Below are 22,351 nucleotides of genomic sequence, written 5' to 3' on the forward strand. Positions count from 1 at the left end.
GGCCGCTCCATGATATCTCTGATTACTGTTAACTCAACTATAGGTCAACTAAATAAAAAATAACTTAAACAGCACTAACACAACTAAATAATAAATAATAGACAGCGTATTTTCACAGCCTTTTTTATTAGTACTAAGTTTCCTTTCCAAATTGCATTTTTTTTTACAAAGCTCAATATACAAAACGTGTTGTTTGATCCATTTTTGGTCAAAACCTGTTATTAAAATCTGGGGGGAAATCAAAATCCATGTAGCTCAATGTTAGCCTGACGTAGTCCTACTCAATTCTAGTCAGAATATAAGTCTGATACTGCTCCATAGAGCTGTGATTATGGGGCGTGTTTCGAATGAACCAGGAACAAAAAAATGCCTCTGCACTCAATTGGATAGACCCACAACCAATAAGAGCAACGGAGTGCACGACGTATGTTAAGCGATGCATAGTTGTTGTCAACAAAAATCAAAGCGTGCAGTTGCAGGCTAGAATAAGAAGATGAGCCTTGATCGCGTTTCTCTGTTCCTCTTTTAAAATTAATTTGCTGTCGATATCTTCTAGAACAGACCTAATAGCAGAATCTACTCACCTCAACTCTCCTGCAGCAGCCATTGTTGTCACCCAAGCGCGCTTTGGTCACGTGGTTGATTACGTTACTGTTGATCATCTGTCCATCATCGTATAAAGCCCGCCCTGACAATTTGATTGGATCGCCAGAGGGTGGGCGATCATACTGGCGCTACTATGGAGCAATGCCAGACCGAACTTCCCGACCTCAAACCTTGTGGGCAGGACTAAGTTTGGAAAGGCACCCAGGCTAGCTCAATGTATGTGTCTCCAAAAAAAATCAAAAAGCTAATTCTATAACATACTTTATATGGAGAAACAAAACGCGTTATGTAAAAAAAAAAATCAAAACTGGTTAAAGACTATGAAAAAGGAGGTTTGAAAACACTAGATTTTGAATCAGTTATAAAAATAAATTGGATAAAAGCTTTTATGTCACAGACAGAATCCATCTGAACCAATCTAAAAAACTCACACAAAGAGAAAAGACAATTAGGAGAAATGTATTGATACAATTACTTTTTATTTAGCGCTCAGACCTCGGCAGGAAACATAGCCCTAGTTATGATAGATATGCAGGAACAGGAGCAAAGAATAGGGCTGTTTCCCCCAGGCCTGAAACTGGTGGCGAAGTGGAGATAGATGAAGTTGGTCAGTCTGTAGACTGCTGGTTAGAGAGACGGTCTGCTGAGCTTTATGGGGAGATCCAGTGGACTGCGTTAGCTGATACTAGAGCTTAACTCAGGGACCTGGAAGATGGAAGTCCAGTTGGATAACACAGGTTGAGAGAACCTGTCCATTATGAGCAAGCATGAAGCGACAGTGGAGAGGAAAAACTCCCCAATGGGAAGGAAACTCTGGCAGAAGAGGCTCAACATGGCGGTCTTCTGCCGGTTAAGATGAGAAAAAGACACAGCAAAGGTCCAGGAGGAATGACACTTTCAAGATGCTTTAGCTCAGAGATGGAGGAGGGGCAGGAGGTGGGTTGAAACATTGTCAGCTGAATGAAGTCACACAGCGCATCCGCCGCCTGCTCACAGGAGCAGACAAGTGTGTATTGGAGGCCTTTTAAGATGAACTTTGGATGCTGATTGGCTTTCCTGGAGGTGTGGTTCAAAGCTGATTGGCTGTGTTGTAGGTGGATGTAGGAAAGCAATGAGTTTCTTCTGCTGAACTTCCGTCTAGGCTTCATATCCCAAAAAATATTTTTTAAGAATGTGGGAGGGTTGGATTTTGTACTGAAATGTGATTATGAAATTAGGAAACTGCCTGTCATATTATCTGAATTTCATAAACAGATATTGCACTTTTGAAAGATGATTTTTTTTCCCAGATAATTTTACTCTACATAGCTCCACATTGTGGAACAACAGAACCATAATTTTAAAAAGCAAAACAATATTTAAAGAAATTTGGTTTGAAAAAAGGTTAGCTTTGTTACAGAGCTAATGGATGAGCATGGAAATTTCTTACATTTTAACACTTTTAAAGATAAATTTGGTATCAATTGAATAGATAATTTCAAAAACTATGCGAAATAATACCTGCTGCTCTGCTGCATCTAATATGAAGCACACTCTCTCAGTCAAATATGCAAGCAGTCTTACCAAAATTACAAAATTGAGCAATGGCCTATTAGATATAAAAAATGTAACAACCAATTTATCGGGGCAGCCTTTAAATGTCAAACCTTTCATAATTTTACTGGAATGACAAATATTCAGGTAATATAGAAAAATATTTAAAATATTTAAAATTGCCGATTTCACCAAAAGTAAAAGAAGTACAGTATATAATTATCAATATTTATTATCCAACAGCAGAAACTCTTAAGCAAAGACTTGGATTTTTGGTCACTTTTAGCAGAACCTGCATATTTGGTTAAAAAACAAAATAGATAATATAGCACCTTTTGAGATAAATCAAATATTAACATACAAGAATGATATTGCGAAGGAATTATTTGACATGATCAATATTGTCATGAGAATGGGAAGATATATACGTTGTGTGTAAATGGGAAAAAAAACAACTTAATTAATAGGTTTCAAAAAGGAACTCAAAATCTTCTATTCTTCCTTATCTCTGTTAGCCTACAAATATGGAAATATACAAAAACTTTGTAGTGACATGTCACAATTTCTGGTGTTTTGACTCAATAAAATGCTAAAGCTGACATGATGAAAGGAACTGTCTTGTTGTAGAATGAGTCCGCCTCTTAAAAAAAAAAAATGTATGTTTGCATTGATTCTAATAATACTATCTGATTATTTATTTATTTCTGTTGCGTTGCACAATTTAAGTTGATCTCCTGTATATAACTGTTACTTTTCTTTTTTTCACTTTTCATTCTTTTGTAAGAATGAAAAGTGGAGATTCCTACTTTAAAATGTAAATTCATGCTTTTCTGTTCAATAAAAACAAAACAAAAACAAAAAATGTGTTGTTTGCAGGCAACAATTATGGAACAAGGTTCACGATTTAGAATCCAAGCATGTTAATGTACATTTTAATCATGTTCCTATCTGTTCATTCAGTGAGACACAAACCCACAGCAAACCTTTGTTCTTCTGCATCAGAAGTCCTGCAAAAAACGGATACCATATAACTATATATATATATATATATATATATATATATATATATATATATATATATATATATATATATATATATATATATATATATATATATATATATATATATATATAGATGGCAAAAGTACTCACTTTCCATACTTGAGTAACAGATACTTGTGTTAAAAAATACTCTGGTAAAAGTGGAAGTACTGATTAAACTTCTTTACTCAAGTAAAAGTAACAAAGTACAGGCTTGTAAATTTACTTAAAGTATAAAAGTAAAAGTAGAAACCACCTTTTTCATGCCGTTGCCTACATTTTCAATGGATGTCTGCCAAAAGGACTAGATCTCCGTTGTGTTCATTTTCAATCATCTCGTCGTCCATGCTACTATGCTAACGCCACCGCCACCAAGCTGCAATGATTTGCCGCCAATGAATACCGCCGAATCTGTCGATTCATCTTGTAGTGGTGCGTCAAATGCAACGTAGATTCCCATCCAATTAGATTGAATTTGGTATTGATGACGCGAAAAATAATAACGGTAACTCCATTGAAATGATTCAAAACTAAAGTAACGAGCCAATTTTTTAAAATGTAAGGAGTAGAAAGTACAGATATTTGTGTAAAAATGTAAGGAGTAGAAGTAAAAAGTCGCCATAAAAATAAGTAGTAAAGTAAAGTAAAAATATCAGAAAAATCTACTTGAGTACAGTAACAAAGTATTTGTACTTCGTTACTTCCCATCTCTGATATATATATATATATATATATATATATATATATATATATATATATATATATATATATATATATATATAAAACTCTTTTATTGAGTTACCATTTGATAACTGTTTTATTTAGAAAATATTGTTTTTGACCTTTGACCTGGGAATAGCACATTGTGTAAGATCAATCTTGTTTGGCGACTGAGTAAAAAATGCATACTACTAATGCGTATTTTCACGACTATAAGGCGCACTTAAACGTCTTTTTTTCCCCTCAAAATGTGCGGTGCGCCCTATGGTGCGGTGCGCCCTATGTGTGTTGTAACTGCGACTTTTGAGACCACCTCATTGAGGAGATGATGAAAGAGTGGCTGAATGTAAGGAGACCACCTGTTTTTTTTCCCACTCATCACCATTAATCTGTAACTCCATGCGTGCCCATCTCACAGCTGATGTGAAAAACATGGGGAAACAAATTAACCCTGTGCTCGCTGTTCAACCGCTCAACATCGGTGTGAACCGGACCCAGCAGCTGCAGCAGAAGCAGCGAGTTTACATGCAAAGTCAATGGTTGACGCGCGTATAGGCGCAGCAAAAGGTCCTGCAGCGCGTTTTGAGCCGCAGGTGCAGCGCGTCGGGATCGTTTAAGCATCTGACGCACCGCCAGAGGAGATGATGAAAGCGTGGCTGAGGGAGGTGTAGCCTATGTGAGGAGACCAGGTGTTTTTTTCCACGCATCACCATCGCTGCGTGCCCATCTCACAGCCGATGTGAAAAAAAAGGTGAATCAATGAACGCTGTGCTCGCCGTTATCCCGGGGGTCTGACAAAGGAACTTCAACCGCCCAACATCGGTGTGAAGCGCCCGTTCAAAGTAAGGCTGCGAGCGGCGGGGGAGCGATGGATGACAGACGGAGACCACAGTTTCAGGATAAGTGGAAGGCAGCGCCGGGCAAGTTACGCCACCGTTAGCGGATGGATTGTAGATGCTTGGAATAACGTGTCTGCTGGCTCTGTTGTTCAAGCTTTTGCAAAAGCAGGCATTATTTCTGAGGAGCCGCGCTGCACGGAAAGTGACTCTGACAGCGCAGAAGGGGAAACTGGCATGTCTGATTTAGCGCAGCTGTTTAATTCAGAAACAGAGGATGAGGACTTTGAGGGGTTTGATTAATACTCTGTAATAAATACTTGAATAAAGCACAATCATACTCAGTTTTGCTCCCGCTCTATTTTTCTACCTGAAAACTTAATTCAACAGCAGCCTCTGGCCCGCGGCGCATCCGGACTCACCTCGGCAGGTGTTTTTTCATCTAAATAATCTAAATCTTTTTAAGTGAGAAAGTCCACCTGAAAATTTAATCATTGCAGTCAGCTCATCCAGATTATTATCCTGCCTATGTTTTAAGTTAATTTATGCGTCAATAAACGAAGAAGGGGAAACTGGCATGTCGGATTTAGCGCAGCTGTTTAATTCAGAAACAGAGGATGATGACTTTGATGGGTTTGATTAATACTCTGTAATAAATACTTGAATAAAGCACAATCATACTCAGTTTTGCTCCCGCTCTATTTTTCTACCTGAAAACTTAATTCAACAGCAGCCTCTGGCCCGCGGCGCATCCGGACTCACCTCGGCAGGTGTTTTTTCATCTAAATCAGTGGTCTCCAACCCTGGTCCTCAAGATCTACTGTCCTACAGATTTTCCCTGCTTCAACACAGCTGAATCAAATGATTGATTACCTTTTCAAGCCATTCATTTGATTCAGCTGGGTTGAAGCAGGGATGCATCTAAAATCTGTAGGACAGTAGATCTTGAGGACCAGGGTTGGAGACCACTGATCTAAATAATCTAAATCTTTTGAGTGAGAAAGTCCACCTGAAAATTTAATCATTGCAGTCAGCTCATCCAGATTATTATCCTATGTTTTAAGTTAATTTATGCGTCAATAAACGAAGAAGAAGGGGAAACTGGCATGTCGGATTTAGCGCAGCTGTTTAATTCAGAAACAGAGGATGATGACTTTGATGGGTTTGATTAATACTCTGTAATAAATACTTGAATAAAGCACAATCATACTCAGTTTTGCTCCCGCTCTATTTTTCTACCTGAAAACTTAATTCAACAGCAGCCTCTGGCCCGCGGCGCATCCGGACTCACCTCGGCAGGTGTTTTTTCATCTAAATCAGTGGTCTCCAACCCTGGTCCTCAAGATCTACTGTCCTACAGATTTTCCCTGCTTCAACACAGCTGAATCAAATGATTGATTACCTTTTCAAGCCATTCATTTGATTCAGCTGGGTTGAAGCAGGGATGCATCTAAAATCTGTAGGACAGTAGATCTTGAGGACCAGGGTTGGAGACCACTGATCTAAATAATCTAAATCTTTTGAGTGAGAAAGTCCACCTGAAAATTTAATCATTGCAGTCAGCTCATCCAGATTATTATCCTATGTTTTAAGTTAATTTATGCTTCAATAAACGAAGAAGGGGAAACTGGCATGTCGGATTTAGCGCAGCTGTTTAATTCAGAAACAGAGGATGAGGACTTTGAGGGGTTTGATTAATACTCTGTAATAAATACTTGAATAAAGCACAATCATACTCAGTTTTGCTCCCGCTCTATTTTTCTACCTAAAAAACTTAATTCAACAGCAGGCTCTGGCCCGCGGCGCATCCGGACTCACCTCGGCAGGTGTTTTTTCATCTAAATAATCTAAATCTTTTTAAGTGAGAAAGTCCACCTGAAAATTTAATCATTGCAGTCAGCTCATCCAGATTATTATCCTGCCTATGTTTTAAGTTAATTTATGCGTCAATAAACGAAGAAGGGGAAACTGGCATGTCGGATTTAGCGCAGCTGTTTAATTCAGAAACAGAGGATGATGACTTTGATGGGTTTGATTAATACTCTGTAATAAATACTTGAATAAAGCACAATCATACTCAGTATTGCTCCCGCTCTATTTTTCTACCTGAAAACTTAATTCAACAGCAGCCTCTGGCCCGCGGCGCATCCGGACTCACCTCGGCAGGTGTTTTTTCATCTAAATCAGTGGTCTCCAACCCTGGTCCTCAAGATCTACTGTCCTACAGATTTTCCCTGCTTCAACACAGCTGAATCAAATGATTGATTACCTTTTCAAGCCATTCATTTGATTCAGCTGGGTTGAAGCAGGGATGCATCTAAAATCTGTAGGACAGTAGATCTTGAGGACCAGGGTTGGAGACCACTGATCTAAATAATCTAAATCTTTTGAGTGAGAAAGTCCACCTGAAAATTTAATCATTGCAGTCAGCTCATCCAGATTATTATCCTATGTTTTAAGTTAATTTATGCGTCAATAAACGAAGAAGAAGGGGAAACTGGCATGTCGGATTTAGCGCAGCTGTTTAATTCAGAAACAGAGGATGAGGACTTTGAGGGGTTTGATTAATACTCTGTAATAAATACTTGAATAAAGCACAATCATACTCAGTTTTGCTCCCGCTCTATTTTTCTACCTAAAAAACTTAATTCAACAGCAGGCTCTGGGCCGCGGCGCATCCGGACTCACCTCGGCAGGTGTTTTTTCATCTAAATAATCTAAATCTTTTTAAGTGAGAAAGTCCACCTGAAAATTTTATCATTGCAGTCAGCTCATCCAGATTATTATCCTATGTTTTAAGTTAATGTATGCGTCAATAAACGAAGAAGAAGGGGAAACCGGCATGTCGGATTTAGCGCAGCTGTTTAATTCAGAAACAGAGGATGAGGACTTTGAGGAGTTTGATTAATACTTTGTAATAAATACTTGAATAAAGCACAATCATACTCAGTTTTGCTCCCGCTCTATTTTTGTACCTGAAAACTTAATTCAACAGCAGCCTCTGGCCCGCGGCGCATCCGGACTCACATCGGCAGGTGTTTTTTCATCTAAATAATCTAAATCTTTTTAAGTGAGAAAGTCCACCTGAAAATTTTATCATTGCAGTCAGTTCATCCAGATTATTATCCTGCCTATGTTTTAAGTTAATTTATGCGTCAATAAATTGTATCAGAGGAGTAATCACAGCCCTGTGTCATCAGCGATGTGTCTCTCATGGCCAGCTCCCAGGTTTGAATAATACTTTGTAATAAATACACCTTGCAGCTTTATTTGCTGTAATCAGTGGGAATAAAGTAGTTTTAATCTGTTTTTAAGTGGGAAAATCCACCTGAGAGGACATGTACCTGTATATAAAAAAACGCGCCCTATAGTCCGGTGCGCCTTATGTGTGTGTTAAATACAGAAATGGCACACATAACTGAGACTGCGCCTTTTAGTCCGGTGCGCCTTATGGTCGTGAAAATACGGTAGTCTGTTGTCATTTTTTTTGTTGGGTTCACCGGCCTAGGGCCTAAGAAGTACGGAAAGAACGGATGACATATTTGTTTCAAAATTAGGTATCAAATTAAAATCTAAAGTAGGTTTAAATTAAATTTTAATACAGTAATAAAAATAATAATAACAATGAATCATATCGTTCTTTTTGTTTGTTTAAACGTTAATTAATTTCAAAACTTGCTTAAAATTAGGTGAAGTTTACAAATGCAATGACAATTAAAGTACGTTATTAACTTGAATCTTTGGAAATTATCACAATTTACCATTTTATTTTTTTGGATCAACCAGGTGGTTTCCAAGAACAAGGTCAGCTACAGACAGCATAAAATTAATAGATAAGTTTGGACAGCATACAGCTTTAGAAAACCCATTACTACAGATATAATATGCAGCTCTCTTCTGGTTTGAAGCAGTGGAAATGTTTATCTTTTTTCTAATAACTTATGAATAAAACGTTAATAAGAAGTATTGTAAATTTGTAAGATTAGTCTTCCTAGTGGCATTGGTGGTTGAAAATAAGACAACAAAAAAATATAATTTCTCTTCAATTATTTCCTTTACAGATTAACATAATTTGGATGTGGGTCCTGTGTGCTGTATATTTGGCACAGAGAAGAGAGGTTTATCATGTGCAGTTCTGTCTGTGATCCGTCTTCGTTGCCCTAGTAGTGACATACCATTTCAGATATTCACACCTCCCTCTCACCAGATTAACCTGGAGCTGCTCTGTAATGCTGGACACATGGGTCCCCTCAGTAGTGGTGCAAAAGAAGGAGGGATATGAGGGAATCTGTTTTACACCTGCAGAGAGATCTCTGCTTGGTTTACAATGTACAACTCTCTGCTTTGTTTTTAAAAAATATGAAAAATATAATCGTAATATTTTGAATGCAAAATGTCCGTGTTAATACATGAAGAACTGGCAGATCTAAGTTACTTTAATTATTTCAGTGTTTAATCCAAAGTGGGTTAAACTAGCTATCTGTCATGGTTCTCCCCTTTTGTGAATCTGAGTTATTAGTTTTCAGTTATTCTTTTTTGTTGATCATTGGTTTATTTTCCATTATATTAAAGCAGTCTTTAGTTACTCTCTATTGCCCCTTTGTGCTTGTTTCCTTCCCCTTGGCTTCCTTCAAGTTAGTTCCACTCATATCTGCTCCTTATTCAGCCAGTTAGTCCATCCTTTGTTCCGTTCCCCTTATATACTCCACCTCTGAAGTCACTCAGTCCTGGTTCCTTGTTGTTGTTTTGTTGTTTCTCCTGGCTTCCCACGCCAGTTTTCCCTGACGTTTTGGTTTTTTGGGGTTCATTGTATTTTTTGTATTTTAGGAATTTTTCCTCAGTTAGTCCATTAAATTTGCAAGATTCACCTCTGCCTTTCATTCTCTGCATTTGGGTCCTAAACCAACCTTCATACAAATCATGACACAATCAGGTATTAAGCCAAGAAATCTATTTTTATTCTATACATTTTCTACACTGAATTAATAGTTTTATGGACTCTTAGATAAAATCAAACTTTCATTAAATTAGATTTAAAAGAATGAGCATTTATGATAAAAAAAAAACTAAACAGATACCTAGTCTGTTTTTTTGTTTGCTTTTTAACTTTACTGTTGCTTTAACGTAATCAACATTTTTGGAGACATGGCGCCCCCTGGTGAGGAAATCAAGCTCTCCTGCTGGTTTCCATTACTCAATATAGGTGATGAAAGGTCTGAACTGAAAGCAGATGACTAGGAGACTGCATCTGCTGAAAGGGGCTGCACAGATGGTCCCAGTCGATGTTATCTACCAGCATCTGATCTCTGTTTCCAGTTGATCGACTTTTTGATGTTTTATCAGGCTGATTTGCTTCTTTTAAATCCACTGGATGTAAAGTAAAGCTAAAGTTGTAATTGCTGCTTTTTCATTTATTTATTTAATTGCTTCATTCTGCAGAGAAAAGAAAGGCATTAGTGAGATTTTAACTTCAACAGAGCATTTTATCCCATATCCCTAGGCTTTAAAAGCCTGCATTCCTCCATATTATTAGGAATACCACAGTTTGAGTGAACATTTAGTCAAACAGGAGGTTAAATCCAAGCTGCAGGCGACCCTTTGCACTAAAGGGATCCCCAAATTGCTTCTCCTGTTGCTTTACGATCCGGCAGTACTAATGCTTACAGGAAACATCTCCGACCGATTTATGGCACCTCGTTCACCCTCAAGCCCTGAGACCTGAGCTCTACCTGTTGCTAGGGCAACCAGAAGTGTGTTTGTAAACATTGCACTGGTTTCTTTTGGCTGGATGGCGGAAACCCCTCTGGCACAGGGTGCTGCTGTCTACAGTCATTCTTGGAAGCCTTGCAAACCATTCTACACTGTAAAACAGAAAATATTGTTGTGAAAGTAAAGTGTTTTCTGCAGCTTTTATCAGATATTGTCAGAAAAAAAGTTTATCACTCCGTACAACTGTTTTTCAGCATCCTTTTTCACACACAAAAAAAATAACAAAATTGGAGTTTCAAAGTATTTAATGAATCTCAATTATGTTATCAAAGAGTATTTTTTTTTAATGTCAGAAAGTCGAGTTTAAAAAGTTAAACTCACATTAAATCATTGATTATTTCTTAGTTTTGACGGTTATGGCTTACAGCTTAAGAAAATGAAATGATACACTTTCCCTAAAAAAGAAGAATGTTGTGTTGAAGCCTGCACAATAGAAAAGGGAAAGTGTGAGCCTTGAGATGATAGGATAGTTTCAGGAACATTTGGAAAACAGACTGAAATTCTCACAAAACAGCCTTAAAGTGATTGGGAGAGAATAAAAATGGCCGACTAAGAAGAAGCCATGGTGACACTGTGGACAAATTATAACAGAGAAAAAAAACATTGCTTTTAGAAAATGTGTCTGTTAAAGGGCCAGACACGTACTTATGATTTTTTGATTAGTTGTAAATCCCTTATTGTCCCACAACGGGGAAATTAGTTTTCTGCATTTTGACCCATCCCCTTGGAAAGCAGTGGGCTGCAATTGTGTGAAGCTTGGGGAGCAATCAGGGGTTTGCTCAGGAATTCAGAGTGGAGGCTGTGAGGTGGCACACTGCTCTAACCCACTCGGCCAACACTCCCCTTTAGTTAGACAGCTTAGTCAGCTGGTTGCATCCTGTGTGCACTCAGGGAACACTAAAACATTCTGATGTCCTTCCAAACAGACAGGATACATCTTAACCCACCACACACAGTTGGATTGCCTCATAAGATTTGGTGTCTTTGAAGGGAAAAAATGTACACGATTATCCACCTGCATGAACTAGGCATTCCTATCCTGAAAAGTGGACTATAGCCTATTTCCTACAAAAAATACTGGGTTAACGCATGTTTTTCAAACCTCGGTCGATCCGCAAAGAATCAGCATTTGGCTCCCTTCCTATTGGCAAACAAAGTCAGGTCTTAATCCCCCCACTGCTATGTGTCTGGTGACATTAAACAAGCTGGGTTAACGTTGATGCTGTCACCAGTACTACGACAAAAATCAGGAAAGTAAACAATGGAGAGCACCATGGAAGAGAGCCAGCGCTTAGTCACTTTGCTTTATTGTTTTGCTCTTTTATCTGTCCGAATTCCTCTTACCAGTTTTGTGCCATGTTTATCGAATGTAAACAGAGTAGTTTCGGTTGTTTTAAAAAAAAAAACAGATTTTATGTTTTGAAATTCTATTTTTCAAATACCTTTTTTTCAGATTATGCTTTTTCAAATCACATTCTCTTCAATTGTGGTGTCGCACTTTCCTTTGGAGAAGTACATATGTATTTGTTTTGGTTGCTGGACAGTTTGGTTTACATTAACAGTTTTTATTGTGCAAGTGAAGATTCTCTGTACTTTAAACACAATGTAATCTTTAAAACTCAGTTTGAAAGGACAGCAATTAGTAAAACTTAATCTGAAAAAGAGACATTTGGAAAAATTTAATCAGTGAAAAACAAAAGATTTAAAGAAAGTGAGAAAAACTAAATGTGAAAAAGAGTAGAAAAATTTAAAATAACTTGAAAAATTTATACATTTTTTCAGTGTTAAAGTTATACTTAACATAACACTTAAAGTGTTACATTAGGACCAATCTGAGTACATTTCGTCCCACTGGGAACTAGTGTTATATGAACTCTTTCCATAGTGTGTATCTTACCCCAGCTGACGTTGCAACTGGTTGTTACAACAAAAACTTGTTTTCTTGACCATTCGGAAACAAATTATGTTTTATAAACATTTTTTGTTAAACAAAAAAAAGAATGGTCTGGAAAACAAGTCTTTGATGAATGGATTTGAAACTAAATGAATGCAGGCACTTAAGATCAAATGATTAAAAAAAACCCGCTACCCTCCAAATACAATTCAAAATCTACAAAAATCACAAAAAACATAAACTTAAGACATAAATTTGAGACAGTTGACGTATGCTCAAAAGTTTGTTTTTCAAATTTTTTGTTAGTCTGACTGGGACCCAATGGAATTCCAAACATGTTACAGAAAAAAAAAAACAGAAACCACTCTAACCACCCCAAAAATCTCACTCTTATGGAAACTTAACAAAAAGTTGCCCTCTTTAAATTATTAAAAGTGCAGATTTAGTTGAAACTTTGTGTACTGAGCTGCAAATTGACAGAAAATCCACCTAAGCATAAAAAGCATCTCCTCAGTCTCTTCCTTCCTTCTTCTCCCGTTCCCCAATTCCCTCTTTGATCTGAGTTTCTGGTACCCTCAATCATATTGACAGCAGTATGATGTCAGACCACAGGAATTTACTCTAATTTGAGTTGCGTCTGTGGAGCTGTACATGCATGCATATGTTCTTTGTATTTCTACTAGCTTGCCCTGCAAAGCTGCTGAGTGCATTTTATGCATATGGAGAGTAACGGGTGGCATAACATTTAACCATAGCAAGCAATGGACATCTAATCAGCTCTAATCGGTGAAGCTTTAGTTTACATGAAGGAATGTTAACATGGATAAGGTGATATCTGGTGGACTTTTCTGTGAGTGATGATGTGGTGCAAGTTAAATTTGTGACTCCCAGCAGTAACTGAGAATTGGTAAAATAATAAACTTGTTGAAGAGCTCAGGTGCATGATAAAAAAAAATGCATGATGGTCATTATAATCAGAGTTTACGAGGGCTTCACTAGACGCCGTCTGGAGGACTTGCTTGGCGAGCTTGCTGAATAAAAACCATTTGAAGAAATTAGCTATTTGACCTGGTAGCTTGCAGGAGAACACTAGGTGGTCTCTGCTAGATGAGCCAAAATGCCAAATGTTTCCAGTAACAGCTTTGCTTTTGGCTTCAGAAATTAACTGAATGCTTAATGTGAGGACAAGGTAAGGGAGGGACCTCAGGGAAGAGGAAGACAAGGAAATGATACTTTGTTTTTCTTCAGAAAAATATTACTTATGATAACAACTACAACTCTGTCTTGGTGTATAGAAATTTTCTTTGCAGGATGTTGCTTTAGCTATTTCATTTCATAAATAACAGTTAATACAACAAATGAGCCTCTAAATAGACCCTAAGCAGCTGTATTGGTTGTATAATGTACCGATACAATGACAGGAACATGTGTGATGATTACTGCATGTATATATATATATATATATATATATATATATATATATATATATATATATATATATATATATATATATATATATATATATATATATATATATATATATATATATATATATATATATATATATATATATATATATATATATATATATATATATATATATATATATACATAAAAGATATGTAATTGACATACATTACAAAAGAGAAATGCTACAAAAAGCAGAGTATACCGTAGAGAGCAGCAAAGTGCATATGCACTGCAGATACAAAAAAACCTACAACCTACAACGCAAGAAATGTATGAAGGAAAATGTGCTATAAGTAGCCAAAATAGCTGCAAATTGAGAAAAAGGTGCAAACTAACTCTGGATAACAAATGTTATTCTGACCATGAGGGAGAGACAATTGTCATTTCATATTGGACCATTTACCAGGGGCTGAAATTGACCAGCTTGATCTGGGAGACATGATACGTGGGGTGAACTCAGACTAGATGGAAACTCAAGACAAACAGTAGTAGGGCTGATCACAGTTTTACCCTGAAGGGGCCAATATATCTGGTTTCTCAGACATGGATTTGAGTGCAATATCTTTGGAGGAAAGCAAAACCTGTTATCCGAGGGTATACAGTACTGAGGTGCAGGGATATGTTTTCTGTCAGCGAACCTCTTGTTTTGAGCAGCGGTGCGAAGAAGTGTGGCAACAGTGTTAGTCCAGACCCTATGACAGCGGCGGATATGGCGATGGACAGAGATAACTCTGATGTCTTTCTCATCTGAAAATGGGAGATTTGTAACCTAGCAAGATCTCGAATAGGGAAAAACCACTTACAGAATAAACATGGGAATTGTGAGCATACACAATTCACGGCAAATACTGTTTCCAGAATGGCCTTCTTGGTTAAGAAGGCCATGAAATATCTAAAGTGTTTCCATACTTGAGAAATTAATTGTGTTCCATGGGTTTACAGAACATTGAGGTGGATTTCATGGAGCTGGAAGACTTGCTTGTAGGCAGGAAGTCTTGAGAGCTGAGAGGTCTATGTTGTCCGGGCCACAGGCGGCTACGCTCTACCGCTTCTATTCATTCGGCTAGCTGATCTGAATCGTTCAATTCCATTTTGAGAGCTAGGTCATCTGTGGTAGCAGCACTAGACATCTTCCAGGCATGTAAGTGAAACTAGCAGCAGTTTAGTGGACAGGATGAATGAATGGTAACCTGGATGACGTCATACACACTCCGCTTCGTTAAAAAAAAAAAAAAATATATAAAAAATATAACCTAGATGTCTGGGAGACAGTGATTCGCCTACATGTTATGAATGCTGGCATACCATAAAAAATAAATATGAACAGTTTAGTTTGTGCCTTCAACTCGTTGCCCATATGAAAACTAGGAAGATGTTACTTGGATATTACAAAACCGGATATCTTCAGAACAGCTCCATATGGCACAAAACTAATATGGGTGAGTAGAACATGATGTAATAAAGTAAAATGAAGGGGCCAATGTAAAAAAAAAAAAACGGTGTTCCACTTTAAAAGTTGCTGTTCTCATACTGTAGCTCATACAAGCTTACTGTGCCCGATCGTCCGCCCTCACACCTATATTCCTCAATCACTATATAGAGCGGGGACTACAGTATATAGTGGACTTTATAGTGAACTCAGTTAAATTAGCATTAAGACAGATGATCACTACTTTTTGCTCCCTGTTGGTCACATAACTCATCCTCTACCACGCAGTTCCTGCGGCATCTTTTTTATTAGTCACCGCAGTTGGGTAGCGACAGCCTATGACGACAGCGGACCACTGCGCAAAGTATAGCGGGATATATCTGCCTCTTCTGAGGCCTTTTTCTTCTTGTACACTTATACTTTTTCATTTACGAACCTCTGCCATTTTCACAGAATTGCAGTGATAAAGGTGAGCTTCAATGACTGAAAGCGTAGCTGACCACAAATATACACCTGAAAGTGTGCATGCGCAGAAAAACATAGCTAATGGGATGAGCACATAGGACGACCTTATATAAAAAACTTATCACCAGAATGATTGACAGTTAGGAGAACCACTTTTTTCTTCTGGGGCTTAAAGCAACTTTATTTGCACACCACCTCCCGCCACAGCGCTGACGTCACAGTCATCTGTTATAAAGTGTGGCTGATTGACAGGTTTATATATTTCTGTAATAACAATGCTTGGATAACTGCATGTAGCGAGGCTATCACTTTATTCTGCTTTCCCTGCATCCTTTTTCAAACATCACGATCTGACCCAGCATGGATTATGACAATTATGACTAAAGCACTATTCAGATTTTTTTAAATAATTTGATTAGTTTTTGGTATATGTCAATTTTGAAGTTATGGCCTTCCCTTGGAGAAAACTCCACTAGGACATTGTGATTGATCAGCAGGAGAGGATGGCTGTAGTGATCGATGTGGCCATCCCAATAATGGAAACCTCATGAAAAAAGATCATGAGAAATTGTAGAAATACCAAGGCCCCTGGGAAGAACTAGAGAGAACCTGGAAGCTGAAGACAAAAGTAGTGCTGGTGGACATTGGAGCACACCTGAGAAAATACATGGAGAAACATCAAAGATCTCCATCTCTATCCAGAAATGCACATTTCTAGGGACAGCTGAGAATAACCCTCATGATCCCAGGCCTCTGGTAAAGGACCCGACCTTGGGACGAAAAAGCAACCTAACACGCCCAGGAGTATTGGTGATGGAAATGGTAATTTAATATGAATTAAACAAAAAATAAAGTCTAACATTGTACCTACAAGTTCCCCTGGCCTATAGTTTGCACACATTCAGTGGTGTATGTGTGACTATTATAAAATATACATTTCTTTCAATGCTGACTTTAATGCTGCTGCATTACAAAGCAGCATTTTACCCTGACAAAATCTTGATATATTTTGCTACAAATAGCAGCTGTTAGCGGTATGTGCTGCACAGCAGCAGGACATGTTGTTTGTGCGTCCACAGAAAAAAATTACTGCTTAAAGCTGTCATTAGAGTCTATGTTTTAACATAAGCCACAATATGTCTCTAAAGTTAACATATAGCTCTTATTGCTAGACTTTAAAATGAGTAGTTTGTAAAATCAAAGCCACAAAAAAGAAGTTATAAAAGCAGCAAGAAAATCATGTAAAGGACAAGTCAAATTGAAACTACTTTCAGACATGACCAGCTGGTACAGGTCTTGAACTCTTGCGCAACTCCATCAGCTATTATTATTAATTCTACCTTTGTGCTTAATCCTGGTTTTGCTTGACAGACTCTTTTCGGTGTTGGGTTTTCATGAAATGAGCAGCAAAATGTGTTGTGTAAGATCAGAGTACCTGTTCTCTATAACGTCATCTCTTGGCACGGATTCCTGCTCACAATAAAATGCGATCAGAGTTTATTCAAGGTACTCAGAAACTGGTTGGAGGGGATTAAGTGAGAGTTGAAAGCACAGTTAAGTCATATTTGGACAGTTTTCTACACGTCACACACTAATTCATGCTGTTATTGTAAAGTCCTAAGCAGATGAAAACCCATGATAAATAATTATTGCAGGGAAAACGGCAGGTACAAACAGGATGGATAAAGGTTGACATCTGTGTAACACTGTGACTTCATCTGGAAAAAATGTTTTATAAGGTGTTTGTTTGTGCAGTAAGGTTTGATGAAAAGCCTTCCAAAGAAATTAAAACATTGTTTGGCAAAGAAATAGTTATTTGGTCCTGTATTTATTTAGTCAGCTGCATATAGCAGCTTATAGTTGCCTTACAGCGGTTATGATGATACACATTGCGGCTCATAGTCGCCTTACAGGGGCATCCATAAATATTTAATATCCATGATAGAAAAGTAAACATTTGTTATAGTGTCGTATTCTTCAAGAAAACTGTTTAACCTACCATTTAATTTTAATGCAACTTCACCTGTTTTAAAGGTATAGTGGAGGATTTTCGCAAATTTTTGAAAAGACCCACCCTCTTAAAAAAACAATGCACATGCACAACCCTGTACCCGCTCCCGAGACGGAATGCCTATTAAACTGGTGCGAGAGCATGCACAAGCCCATTTTCTCTTCCTGTGTTCAAAAGTTGCTGCTTGCATCACTCATACAAGCTTACTTTCCAAAAGAAGATTTGCAATTTTTTCCACTATGTCAGACTGCTAAGTGTAAATGGGGACAAGCTCGTAGGACAGCCTTATCTAAACATATCACCAGAATGATGGAGGATGAATTAGGAGGACCACTTATTTTGATAATCCACCCGGTAAAGGGAACATCTGCCACTATACCTTTAATATCAGTGCCAATCAAAACATTTTTTTTGAATTTCCATCAATTTCAAGGACATTTTGTGAGATCCTATTCAGGATAAGACATCCCCACCTGTATATGTGCAGGCATGCCTTAAAGCCAGGCTAGAGTGGACCTAACCTGGTAAAGGTCCGTTCCCCAGTCAAAAAATAGACCAGTAACTTTATTTCAGCACAAGAAACAAACTCCCATGGATCTGCAGGCCTCCGCTTCACTAAGACCTGGTATGCTGATAAGATCCTCAACAGAGCTCTTTTTATGTAGCCATTTTGAATGAACATCACTGAAGATCTCTATAAAATGAGGTGTTGGAAACTGTTTTTATTATGAATAATAATTGGAGGTTTGATGACACATGCTTCAAAACACATTTATTTTTCAGCTGGGGGTGATTACTCATGATCTGCAATCCCTTTTTTTCACCAATGGAGTTTTTGTCGATGTTTAGATCCTGAGCAGCAGAGCTTGAAAGACGTCTGGTTGAGCTGATAAAAGATCATCTCTGCATATTGTTCCTTAACTAGGCTCTCAAACCAACTTCATAAATGCAAACACCATATAAAACCTCATTGATAGAGAAAAACTCTGATAAACACTGCTCCAAAGGGGACTAATTAGCAGAGATTAGAGGCTTGCATTAACTGCATAGGTTGTGCCAGTTTTTAAGAGAACCAAGAAATTTGGAAAGACAAGTGAGGAAGACATGTCAGACCAAAGAAGGTTAAGATTCAGTTATTTTAAGCATTGCATTTTGATCTGACTTTTAATATGTGTCTTTATGCAAGTAGCTATGTATTGGCTAATAGAAAGCACCAATTAATATGCCCTCTTGCCTTTCCCATGTTGAACAGAGACTGAGAACAATGGGCCTCTATGTCAATATTTGTATATTACTTTGAAAGAGGAAATCTTTAAATCTAGATCTAAAGTTATTTTGTTAGAGTTACAGGTCTTCCCTAGTGCTAGCAAATGTCGCCTGATTTCAGGGATAAGCTCATAACACTAAGAATATGGCCATAACACACCCTACACATATATTGTTTTCAATCTCAATATGAAGATGTTCTTTCTAAACCTCAGCTATCATTATGTTTCTTAAAAACAGTTTTTTCCACCTCATGATTATTTTGATTTGGAATTTCTTGGCGTGGTATTGTGGGTTAGCAGATTGCTAATAGATGATAATATTTCACAAAAGGTAACCAATTTTTCTCTGTTGAATCAAATTCTATCAGAATCGAGATTTTCTTAAGAATAAAAGAAAAAGTTTTATGTTAATGACAGTTATCTAATACTGTTAGGGTATTATGTGTAATTTAGATGTCTAGTTAATGCAAAGCTTTAAAGGGAAAGTGTCTGTATGAAATATAGAATCTAAATACAGACAAAGTGCAGCTGGCAGGAATTCCAGTTTCTGTCATTTTTCTTTTCACATTCTCTTAAAGTAATAATAATAATAACGATGCTAGCCAAAATCAGGACCCTAGGACAGCAGAAATACTGCCCTGACCTCAAAAAGAAATTATTCAAGATCCTGCCACCCCTGCAGGGGGACTGACCTGGACCAATCTCCACATCCGTCCTGTGAACCTTCTTTATGAGCTATGTGATGCTTTTCTGATCCATCTTGGAAATTTTACAGATATGTGAGACTTACACATGTAGGGATCCCAGAGGGCCTACATCTGTGACCCCCGATTTGTTGCGGAATTTCTGCACATTCTTGCTTCATATGGCACTGAAGGTGTTGTTGTGTCAGAGGGAACATCTGCTTGTTTTTTCTTTTTTTGCATCATTCGTTTGACTCTGATGACTCTTAGGACTTACACATGTTGAGGAGTTCTGTCTATTGTCTGCAGCCCAGATCTGTGAGTAATCCAAAGCGGAGCCCGTCTTAGACAGCAGGGAATTACCTCAGCCCAGAATCATGTGGCGCCTTGCCGAGAGTGTGCACACAGCAATCAGCCAGCCATCTTTCTAACTCATAAACTGTCAAAGGGCCTCACACAGAGGCTGGACACTCACCGTTCTGTTCCTCAGTAAACAGAGTTTGTCCATCCTTTTTATTTCATGAAAATCTTTCATGGTTATATTAATCATAGATTGCACTTTAAATAAAACAGTTACTTTTGAGCTAAATGATTTAGCAAAACATTTTCATGTTGCTTGATAGATGATAGCAATGATGATGATGTAATGCTTTTAGGCAGATTATTCCATGCAGAAATGAGTCTATGCATGCCTTCTTTTCACTCTATCTCCTGGATATGTTTACCTTAGCTCAGTGTGAAGTAATAAATGACTTGGCAAAGCAGCTTATGGTTTCCTTTCCCTGAGAGAGAAGAGCTTATGAAGTTTATCTGTTTGCCTCAGCCTGATTTAATGTAGTCCATTGTTCTTGTATTCTCCGAACTAAAAAACAAGCCAATTAGTTTTTATTTATAGCCCATAAAACATCTATACTGATGTTAACCCTTTTACTGAAAAGGCGCATTAGAGTCCAATTCCATCTTCCTGCTTTAAATGAGGGCTTTAAACACCTTTTTTTCTGAGTTATATCAAACCTAATTAAAAAATAACAATGAAGAAATTGTAGATAATAATTACTGTAGTCAGACAATAGGTGTGACTTTTAATAAATTACCCCAACAACTAACAGTTAGATAAACTTTAGTAAAAATGCACTTACCGCATATTTTTCTTTGACATTGGAAACTTTTCTTTTGGTCAGGAATACTAAAATATTTATATTTTGTAAATTTTTACTGTTGAGAAATAAAATATTTTTTATGTAATATATTATTTTTTCAAATGCAGATTGACCAATGGTTTTATATATGGTTTCAAATGTGGGCGGATTGCTAGTTAGGGCATAGAGCTTGGAATCCAGAGGTTCTGAGTTCAAGCCCCACTCCCACAGACACAGCAAAGACCCTTAACCCCACACTGCTCCCTGGGCGCCACACAATGGCAGCCCACTACTCGCCCTCGGGGATGCGTTAAATGCAGAGAGTTGTTTCGTTGCTCGGTACTTGTGACAGTGTAATGACAATAAAAGCTGGGGAAAAAATTGCACAATATATTTTTAATACCAGAAATATAATCTTTGGACTCTGGATTGATCAACAGGGTGGAAGAACATGCGCTCCCGCAGCAACAGTCTAGAGGATGTAGCAAAAGCCAAATTGCCACAGCAGCACAACATGGACACACGCAAGCGATCTCCAGAGCGAGATGGACCTTTGGGAAGAACAGAACGACACAGTCGACGCCGAGACTCACCAGACGACACTGGCACCATTGAGCGGATCCACAAAGTGGCCAACAACAGCTGCAGCACTGGTGGAAGAACCACTGTCAGCAGTGCTGCAAAAGGAGGGCAACGGGAGAAGGGCAGGGACCTTTCCAGGGATGACCTCGTCTTTCTCCTAAGCTTGCTGGAAGGAGAGCTACAGGTAATCTAAACATTGCCAGTAATGCTGCCAGTTCATTCTAAGCCAAGTGTCCTGCAGCCATGGCACTGACCCCAGTTGGATGCAAGAGCCAAACTTGCTGGCTTAGTGGGCAATGGTTTACAGACAGCCAATGTCAACAGACAGCAAACAGCTGAACTTGCTTTCTGTCATTCCTCCATCAGATCCAGGAATTGACTGGTGGGTTCCAGTTAAGAGTTAAAGCGCCTACCAAACGAAAATTGGTTGAAAAGAAGACATGATTTACACCCAAACAATGTCTACATGTGGTTGAAAAATGAAAGGTGAAAAGCTGTAAATTTTAGATCATTGAAAGACGTTGAAAACTGGGTTTGCAATATCTGTTAAACGTCTATAATTGGACTAACAAATCATATGATAAATTACAAAATCAGAATGACCAAACACAACCCAATTTTCAGTGACTATATCTGGACTAAATCAAGGCTATGACGAACCAGATTTAGCCTCAAAACCAATGTCTGGATGACACCTGGTGTTTAGGGGGGGACCTAGATCTTTACACATCAAACATTTTAAATGTTAGCTGATCTACGTCTATGAGCAAACTTTTCCATATTTTGTTATTGCTCAAATGTTAGGAGGTGCAAAGAGACTTGGGTCGCTCATTAAAATGAGCAGTTTTAGAGTGACACTGGCAGTTGTGACTGGCTTTAAAAGAAAAATGAAGGTTCATGCAGAA

At 37.9% G+C, this 22,351-nt stretch overlaps 1 protein-coding gene across 1 annotated transcript in view; it reads left to right on the forward strand.

Moving 5' to 3' along the window:
- Positions 1-22,351, forward strand: part of filip1l (filamin A interacting protein 1-like) — a 116,959-nt gene that overhangs the window by 24,584 nt on the left and 70,024 nt on the right. The window contains exon 2 of the mRNA XM_038280913.1: positions 21,305-21,630. Coding sequence (XP_038136841.1) covers positions 21,316-21,630 — 315 coding nt within the window. The 5' untranslated portion in view covers positions 21,305-21,315. The remainder of the gene's footprint in view (positions 1-21,304; positions 21,631-22,351) is intronic.

This window comes from Cyprinodon tularosa, unplaced genomic scaffold (assembly GCF_016077235.1).
Source record: "Cyprinodon tularosa strain WSP-4 unplaced genomic scaffold, ASM1607723v1 ctg166, whole genome shotgun sequence".
Lineage (NCBI taxonomy): Eukaryota > Metazoa > Chordata > Actinopteri > Cyprinodontiformes > Cyprinodontidae > Cyprinodon > Cyprinodon tularosa.